The 9,866-nt window shown below is 40.8% G+C and overlaps 1 protein-coding gene across 2 annotated transcripts in view; it reads right to left on the bottom strand.

The window, feature by feature from the left end:
- Positions 1-694: 694 nt before the first annotated feature.
- PDZD4 (PDZ domain containing 4) overlaps positions 695-9,866 on the bottom strand; it is a 353,070-nt gene continuing 343,898 nt past the window's right edge. For both annotated transcript variants that reach the window (XM_040324887.1, XM_040324888.1), the window contains one exon: positions 695-4,816. In XM_040324887.1, coding sequence (XP_040180821.1) covers positions 3,200-4,816 — 1,617 coding nt within the window. In that variant the 3' untranslated portion in view covers positions 695-3,199. The remainder of the gene's footprint in view (positions 4,817-9,866) is intronic.

The following is a 9,866-nucleotide window of genomic DNA, read 5'->3' as shown; positions in this document are numbered from 1 at the left end:
AACACACACAGTATTTCTTCAGAATAACAAAAGGTAGAAATCTGTAACAAAATTTGTTAAAGATTCTTGTAATGTACAAAGATAATCCAGAGGGGAATCAATACCAATCTAAGGCCCCATTCACATTGGCACTTACACCCATAGTTCATGAATGGGCCTTGTCTTGGAACTGCCGGGAGCTGTGCGATTCCCTATTGTGTGCAAGGCAGCCCATTTATATCTAGAGTACAGCAGCTGCATGGACACAGTTTCTTGGCCCAATTTGACAGTTGTTCAGCTGCGAGTGAGTGTCCTCAAATGCACACTGTATGCAGTCAGGGCTGCTCACTTACACCTGCACTGTCAAATAGAGATGATCAGCTGTGTCTTGGTCATTCATGGAGCACAGGTGTACTCCACTCCCTTTTCAGTGAGCCTGTTACATGTTTTCAAAATCAGTAACTTAAAGGGGGGGGGGGGGGGTGAAGCTCTATTCATTTTTTATGCATTGTTTTCCCCTCTATTCTTAAACTTTTCTTTTTGTTTAACTTTTAAACTAATACTTAGTTAACTAATACTTAATAAATCGTTTTCTCCCAAGCATTTTTTCATATTGGAGAAAAGCAAATGTTATTAACTTAATCTACTATTACAATTGATATTGGTTAACCTCTATTTCCTTGTGACTGAACATTCTAATTGAATATCCACAGGCAAACAGCAGAGTAGTTTAATTCTAGACATTTGTCAGTGGCCACAATTGAGATTTGCAGAAAACCAGGAAGGAAAATTATGGGGGGAGAGATAATAATAAATAGCGTAGCTACTGCATATCATTAGCTATAGTATAATAAATTAGCAAACTTGGTTTAATTAACATTTATATACTTCATGGATGGAATGAATTCTCTGGCCCTCACTGAAAAATATGCAGCAAAGCAACAAATTATCACCTCAGATAGCATATTAAATACTCAAAAATATTGATAATGGACACCCTAGAGTCATTGTAATAGCTGTCCTTTCCCTAGTATCCTATGTGTAGTAGGTATTGCTACATTTATAGCAGAGAGCCCAAGCCTCTGCAGATACGGGAAAGTGGTTATTGCACTCTCATAACAGGATAACATTTCAGAGCTTTCATTCCATTGGGTCACTTGTATAAAATCTAATTTTCCTATGATAAGTTAGAAAAGTTAATGAAAGTAAAAGCAGTACAAACTCGGAAAATGCAAACTATACATTACAGTGAGTGAAAAATACATGTCAATAAATAATAATAAATCAAGAGATGTAATCAGCTGAAGTCAATGCAAATTTGTAATTACACAATGTAAAAATCAAGCACCTGTTACCTCTTTATCTGGACTTTAGATGACCTTTGGATGGCCCCATTAGGTATTTGGAAGGTTTAAGTAGAATTTACACTATTACATGAAAAAATTAAGAATATAAGCTGCTCTAATGTTTAGACATGTGATTTTTATCTAAGACGACCTCTGCTTTTACATTTCTTTAATCGTATGCTCAGATTGCATTGCTTAGGGTTATCACAGGTTTACGTTAACACCCTGTCTGGTGTCCATGTAAAATTACTTCAGTTATTTGAAACAATCATGTCTCTCACCCTGTATATAGGTAATTAGCAAACATAAAAGAGTAAAAAAATCTTTGTTCTGCTTTCAGTAAAAATACCTTCACCTCCTGCTCATACACATTTTTCTTAATCTCAAACATTCAAACAGAATAGCGAGAACTTGATAAATAAAGTCAAACAGAAGTCATCACAATCACTTTGTTAACAAGACAGGCAGATGCACAAAGCCCCGTAGAGTTGTGTCCACAATTTTAAAGGCAGATTGTTGTATCCAAATTCACAGCCAACACTGCATTTGTGCTATTTTTTTCTATCATAAATCGTGTTGCTTACTGTTCTTATAGTTGTCCATGTGCTCTGTAACCACAAGATGGCAGTGTATAGTTTGTTTTAAATTTGCATGAAAAGACCAACATTGGCAAAGGCTATATGCTACTTCATCAAGGCAAGATATTTCCACATATCCATAAATAAAATTGTGCTCAGCTTTATTCCACCTACAAAAAGATTGACAAAGGTTTACCTATTGCCTTCAGAAATGTTTCATCTTTGCTTGACAACTGTCCATTTACGGAGCTTCCAACATGTTATAGCTGTGACATCTACACGTAATGCTGGTTTGGAAAGTTCACCCTGTGTTTTAAAAACCTATATATCCTCAAAATTTAGAACAAAAATAACCATAAAAAGGTAACAAAATGTTTATATGGAGACATGGTAAACGAAGAACTAGAACGGAAGTCCACCCAGAAACAATGTTCCAGCTTTTGGTGCACTGTAGTGAGTGGATTCACCCACTGGCATCATATCTCTTGTTTTCAGCTGCAAGACCTCACCAAAGTATTCATCTCTGTGCTCTCCCCACCTTGAAGTATGATTTCTAATGCTACAGCAGAAAGAGTTTCATCTTTTCTATGGCCTTTTGCAATATAACCCGTAAAACACTGCAAAACAAATAAAAAAACCTGTGAAGAAAAAAATGTATTAAATATGTTTGCCTCCCCTAGCGTCTTCCTGTACCTAGGCTAGAGTGCCATATTGCTCCTTCTGGCAAGATCTTTGGGAATGCCCAAATCTTTCTTGAGAAAACACACATGTATTGCATTTGAGCCTCATCTTATAAGATTTATACGCATTCCCCCGGATCTTGTGTGGAGTAGTACGACTACACCTCATGCTGTATAGAAGCATGCAAAAAGATGTTAGCTTTTTTGTGCCTACGGTTTTATTTTTTTATTCTTTTGCAGCATTTTGGCATGGGAGAAGCAACATTAATAAGTGACTCTTGCTTGTAATGCAAGGTCTATTTTAATATTCTTTTGCAGGCTGGCTCTATTTTTTTTTTTTTTCAGTGACAGGCTCATGTTAAAAAGAAACACTCTTACAAGAACTGTAGTAGGTATTAGAACCTGGGAATTAAGGTGCTGAGACCTTGCCACTGGAGTTCCGTATTGATGTAAGCTGGTGGGCAAGTTAGCCTTCTGACATCTACCACAAATTAATAAAATCAATTCAGGGTGGACTGATAATTTACAGGTGGAATTTGTAACAGTGTTCAAGATTGGAACAAAGATACTCATTGAGATCTGTTTTGGTAATGGGATTCTGAGGAATGTTAGTTTCTCAGACTGTAGTGACAGAGAGCAAGGGATTATAAACCCGCTTTCCATCAGCTGAGCGTGTTCCATGAGCCAGCATTTCTTGAATTGTGATCCAGTTGTCCAAGATCTTCTTGTTGCGTTTTTTCATTGTCTTGCGGTGGCTAAGTGCAATGATGCTCATTTCGCCCTTGCCTTCTGCACCTTGCTGCTGTTGTTGCTCACGTAGACAGTCCAGTCTGCTTTGCATCATGAATTCTCTCCTCTTTCTTTGCTCCCGAGCTCTCATTAGGTGCCTTTTTCTGTCTTCCTTGCTCCAGTAACGTCCCATTTTCATCTCACTTACAGCATCATCATCAGTGGTCATCCCACTGCGCTCCTCTTTGATTTTCATGGCTCTTGCTTTTAAAAGGCGATCTCTTACAGGGCGTTTAGCTACATAACGTGTGCCATCACTCCTTATTTTTACTTTCCACTCCATTCTTGGTTCAGCTTGGGATTGCGTGCCTTGTGATGCTCCCATATTCTTTCCACATGTGGGATCCACATCAAGCTCATCTAAACTTCTTGGCTGGGCCAACTGTAGGCAGCTTCGATAACGCTCCCCTCCCTGGGAGCGGTGATGTCTGCCTAGGTATGGACTACTCTCACGGCTTCCCCTTTCAAGCTCATTTCCTGGTTTTGATCCTCTTCTTAACCTATCTTCTGTTGGGGGCCTTCCATCGCGACACAAAGATCTAAATTTAGATGGCACTGGCTCAGGACTATCAGGGTATGAAGGTATATTTTTGCAATGTCCTCTGTTTAAATTACTGTTAGAGGGAAGGCTTTCTGCTGCTTTGCAAAATGATCCTGAAGGATCATTGTTTCTCCTCAAGGGGCTGTCCAAAGGTAATGGTGGCTCCATCATAAGAGGAGTGCTCCTGCAGCTCTCCCCAGTGTTATATGCACTGGTACTGTCCTTGTCTGATCTCTCTGGTAATTCAGTGATGTCTGGAAGCTTGGTAGAACTTTCATTGTTTGCACTACCCCCTCCTACAAAGCCATACAAACTCTCTTCCTCCTCAAGTAGCCAAGCTTTCATGCAACGTTCGCGTAGTTGTTGCATCTTTTGTGCACGCAAAACATTGCGAAACTTAAATTCCAAATGTCTCAACTCCTCTTCCAGAACTGCCATTTCCCGTAGAACACTTTCATTGCGATTTACATCCAATCCGCCCTGTCGTGACGCATAGAGGAAGGCTGGTCCATTACCATTCTCCATATGACATGTAATTTCAAGAAGTTCTCTATATCTCTCATACTCTTCATCTGTGAATCCTGCACCTGGAGGAAGAACTTCATTGTAAGGGGCTGACCCATCAGCTGCAAGCAGGGAGTCCAAACTATGATGAAATTCTCGACACTGAAGAGGATTCTGGTTATCTGCTCGCAAGAAACGCAAACGACGCTGGCTGCCTGGTGTATTTGCACTGCTTGTTTGTTCGTCTCCCAAAAGGTCATGTTCCGAGCTTTCATCATTGCGAGTGCTCTCATCTGTTCGCCCAACTCCGCTATCCAGCTCCTGACTGCGACTTAGGCCAGGAGTGTGTGGAAACGTATGAGGGGATTTAGGACTTGCTTCTGCATCCTCATTCTCTACCTGTAAATCAAAAACAATCCATCTTAATTCTGAGAGAAAAAAAAATCAGGAGATATAAAATACAGTATATAAAATGAATCAATTTAAGGGTTTTCTTAAAAAGGTGTTTCATGGGAAATTATGTCTGCTTTTGACCCCTTAAAATGCAGGGGACCCTACAAGCCAATTTATAAAAAAAACATTGTTTACTGTGTATGCATATGAAAAGTTTTTTTTTTTTTTGCTTTACATATAGTGTGGAAGAGTAAGACCCTCTGGCAAGCTCTTATTTCCATGTATCTGCCAGGGTAATTTCTTATATTTGCCCTACTGGTCACTGAGACAGAAAGTGAGGGCAGATCCAAAAATTAAAATTTGTTATTAAAGCAAGAGTTCAGATAAATCTTCTAACGTAAATAAAGTTTTCGGTGATCGCTGTCTGAGGGAATTCCTGTTATTTTGAGGAAATAGGTTCTCATTTCCTGTTGCATGAAATCTCCCCACCAGGTCACAGACAGTAAAAACCCTGATAGGATGTTTAACCACTTAGGACCCATTGACGGGGATATACGTCGGCAGAATGGCACGGCTGGGCACAATCACGTACCTGTACGTGTCTCTTTAAGCCCAGCCGTGGGGTCGCGAGCACGCCACTGGCGGCGAGCTCGCGACCCGGTTCGAAGCTCCGTGACCGCGCCCGCGGGCCCCGCGGACCCGATCGCCGCCGGTGTCCCGCGATCGGTCACTGGAGCTGAAGAACTGGGAGAGGTGTGTGTAAACACACCTTCCCCGTTCTTCATTGTGGCATTGTCAGTGATCGTCTGTTCCCTGATATAGGGAAAGACGATCAGTGACGTCACACGTCCAGCCCCGCCCCCCTACAGTTAGAAACACATATGAGGTCACACTTAACCCCTGCAGTGCCCCCTAGTGGTTAACTCCTAAACTGAAATTGTAATTCTCACAGTAAACAGTGCACTTTTATAGCACTTTTTGCTGTGAAAATGACAATGGTCCCAAAAATGTGTCAAAATTGTCCGATGTGTCTGCCATAATGTTGCAGTCACAAAAAAAATCGCTGATCGCCGCCATTAGTAGTAAAAAAAAAATATTAATAAAAATGCAATAAAACTATCCCCTATTTTGTAAACGCTATAAATTTTGCGCAAACCAATCGATAAACGCTTATTGTGATTTTTTTTACCAAAAATAGGTAGAAGAATACGTATCGGCCTAAACTGAGGAAAAAATTTTTTTTTATATATTTTTGGGGGATATTTATTATAGCAAAAAGTAAAAAATATTGCATTTTTTTCAAAATTTGGCACTTTATTTTTGTTTATAGCGCAAAAAATAAAAACCGTAGAGGTGATCAAATACCACCAAAAGAAAGCTCTCTTTGTGGGAAAAAAAAGGACGCCAATTTTGTTTGGGAGCCACGTCGCACAACCGCGCAAATGTCAAAGCGATGCCGTGCCGAATCGCAGAAAGGGGCAAGGTCCTTAACCTGCATAATGGTCCGGGTCTTAAGTGGTTAATGCTTACCTTCCTACAACAAAAGTTCATACACTTCAACTATGCTGATCATTTATTGTTATAGCACCCCAATTAGCTGCTAATGTTAAACCTTTGTCAGACACAGGGCCACTGTTAAAGGGGTTGTAAAGGTACCATTTAAAAGCAAAATCGAAGGATGAGGTAAGTAAAGGAGGACTGCACTAAGGTAAAGGAAGCTATTTAGGAAGAAAAAAAACTTTAATATTCATGTTGATACTCCCTTACCGATAACTTATTTACAATACACAAAAAAATAAGTATTTTAGCATCTAATTATGGTACTTTGAAATAAGATTGTTCCCTGTTTCCAGAAAGAAAGGTGAATGGTATGCACCGTAGTGAGAAAAATTGTTCCTGCCCATTCTCTCAACGACTTTTGAACTAGCTGCAACAAGAAAGGGACTGGGCCCTGGTGTGAAGTGAGTGGAATTTCATGTCACAAATGCAAATGTATGGAAGGACTTCCAACATTTCTAATTTGATCAAGAAAGCTGCTCCATTATGACAGTCAAGAACTATTATAGCTCAGGAGTTAAGGGAGACTAATATATATGAAGTGCCCTGTGACAAGGTTAAGAGGAGCTGGAGTCAGGGCCAGATTAATAACAAACAGCGCCCTAGCCAGGAAAAACAGTATTGTGCCCTTACTTTCAACATTTGTCCTCAGTGTTTGAGTCATGGGCATATATAAAGTCTAGATAATTCCTCTCTGGTTAATGATCTAACTCCTTATTCTTCCATAATTGATCCATATACCACTGCCCTGGGGATCTCACATATCTGTTACGTCCCCTATTTTCCCACTCCATTTCTCTTGTCCCTAGCCCATCTCAGGTGCATATTGTATCCAGCCTGCCCACGTCATCTCAAATTCCCCTTTTTTGTCTTTCACTACTTGAATCCACCTTTCGGCTTCCATTATCAAATTAACCTCTTTTTTCCAGTCTGCTAGTGTTGGGCAAGTGATCTGTTTCCAGAATCTTGGGATTAATAATTTTGCTGCATTTAGCAAATGTGGTACAATACTCTTCCTGTATGTTTTCATAGGGCCAGGCGTTCCATGGAATAGGAAACATAGGGGCGTAAACTCCATAGGTGCAAGGGTCAATCTCTCAATCCACGGTGTAATTGCTTCCCAGAATATTTTAATTCTGGGGCACTCCCACCACAAGTGGAGATATGTGCCCCTTTGTTCACATCCTCTCCAACACCGGGCATCTGCTGTTGGGTACATCTGGTTTAACCTTACTGGTGTCCTATACCACCTCGTTATTAATTTATAGGTCATTTCCTGAACCTGCGAGCTTATAGATGTGGAGTAAGTTGATTTAATCATTTTTTTAATTTGTTCATCTGATAGCATCATATTTAATTCTCTTTCCCATTCCCTAATAAAGGTAGGTACTTCATTCTGTTGGGAACCTTGTATCAGTCTGTACATCTGAGACAACAAGTGCCTTGCATTCCCCAAGTGCACACATTGATCCTCGAACACTGTAGTGGAGCTTAGTGATCTCAGTGGGGGTTTCATTTTATTGAGAAATCCTGTCATTTGATAATATCTCCATCTTGCTAATGGTACATTCCCTAGAGCTGTGACCAGGTCCGAATAGACTGCTAGGGTTCCCTGCGGAGCGAACTTGCCACATGTGACATCTCCCCCTTGGCCCCATGCCCCCAAGAATCCCCCCCGCTCCCCGCTCAATAAATTTTAATTACTAAAGCCTTGTACACATGAGCCGAAGTTGGCCAATTCAACAGCAACGTCCGACTTACAGCCCTGTGTACAGCTGTCTGTTCTACAAAAGCTGGTCTCATGACCAGCTTTTGTCAAATGGGAATGATGGAATATTAGCATTCAACTCGCATCTGATCAGCACTGGCAGCCAATGGCTGCCATCACTGATCAGTGTGTTATGGCAGGGGGCAGTCCCACTGGCAGTGCAGCGATCTCCCCCTTGTGCCAAGGAATAAATTAACCAATTAAATGTTTTCCCTGTGCCAAGGAATAAAATGGGCCCAAAGACTACAGACTGCCAAAGTGAACTGTCTTTTTAGATGCATTGATAAAAAGAAAGACTTTCAAACAGTTCCCCTTATGGGCCGTACAGACGATCGAACATGTCTGCTGAAACTGGTCCGCGGGCCAGTTTCAGCAGACATGTTCGGTCGTGTGTAGGCCCGAGCGTGCAGGATTCCAGCAAACATTTGCCCGCCGGGCCTTTTCCCAGCGGACAAATATTTCTGGACTTGTTTTAAAACAGTCCGCTGGAATCCTGCCCACTCGGACATGTTCGGTCGTCTGTACAGACCTACCGTACATGTCCGAGCGCCCGCCATCCCTCACATGCGTCGAATGACTTCGACTCATGCGTGGAAGCATTTAACTGGCAGGGCCGCCCACGTCACCGCGTCATCGTCGCGGACACGCCCCGCGTATTGTTTACGCGCGGATTTCTGTACGATGGTTAGTACAGCCATCGTACAGAAATCCCCGGGCAGACATGTATGGTGAAAACGGTCTGGCGGACCGGTTTCATCGTACATGTTTGCCCGTGTGTACGCGGCCTTAAAGTGGTTGTAAACCTCTGATTGTGACTTTTATCCATAGGTAAGCCTAGAATAAGGCTTACCTATAGGTAGTGGAAATATCTCCTAAACATGCACCGTTTAAAAAACACTGATTGAACCCATAGGTCTGGGACGTCTTTGACCCAGAGACAGGCAAATGTACCAGATGTCCCTCCCAGTCTTAGGCATAAGGGTGGGTGTCTCTTCATTGTAAAGAGGGCTTTGGGGTGGACTTGGTGGTTTTCGTGTTCCAAGTTTTGTGTCAGAGGGAGGGGCCCTAAAAATTCCATAAATCTATCGCATATTTTGTAGACGCTCTAACATTTGCACAAACCAATCAATATACGATTTTTTTTTTTTTTTTTACCAAGAATAAAGTAGAATACATATTGGCCTAAACTGATGAAGAAATGTGTTTTTTAAAAACATTTTTGGATACATGTATTATAGCAAAAAGTCAAATATAGTTTTTTTTTTTTAACTGCTTAAGACCCAGACCATTATGCAGGTAAAGGACCTGGCCCCTTTTTGCGATTCGGCACTGTGTCGCTTTAACGGACAACTGCGCGTTCGTGCGACGTGGCTCTCAAACACAATTGGCGTCCTTTTTTCCCCAACAAATAGAGCTTTCTTTTGGTGGTATTTGATCACCTCTGCGGTTTTTATTTTTTGTGCTATAAACAAAAATATAGCGTCAATTTAAAAAAATATATATATTTTTAACTTTTTACTATAATAAATATCCCCAAAAATATATAAAAAAAACATTTTTTTCCTCAGTTTACGCCGATGCGTATTCTTATACATATTTTTGGTTAAAAGAAAAATCACAATAAGCGTTTATTAATTGGTTTGCGCAAAATTTATAGCGTTTACAAAAAAGGGGATGGTTTTATGGCATTTTTATTAATAATTTATTTTTTTACTAGTAATTACGGCGATC

This window comes from Rana temporaria, chromosome 9, assembly GCF_905171775.1.
Source record: "Rana temporaria chromosome 9, aRanTem1.1, whole genome shotgun sequence".
NCBI lineage: Eukaryota > Metazoa > Chordata > Amphibia > Anura > Ranidae > Rana > Rana temporaria.
This window is presented reverse-complemented; position numbering and strand designations above follow the sequence as displayed.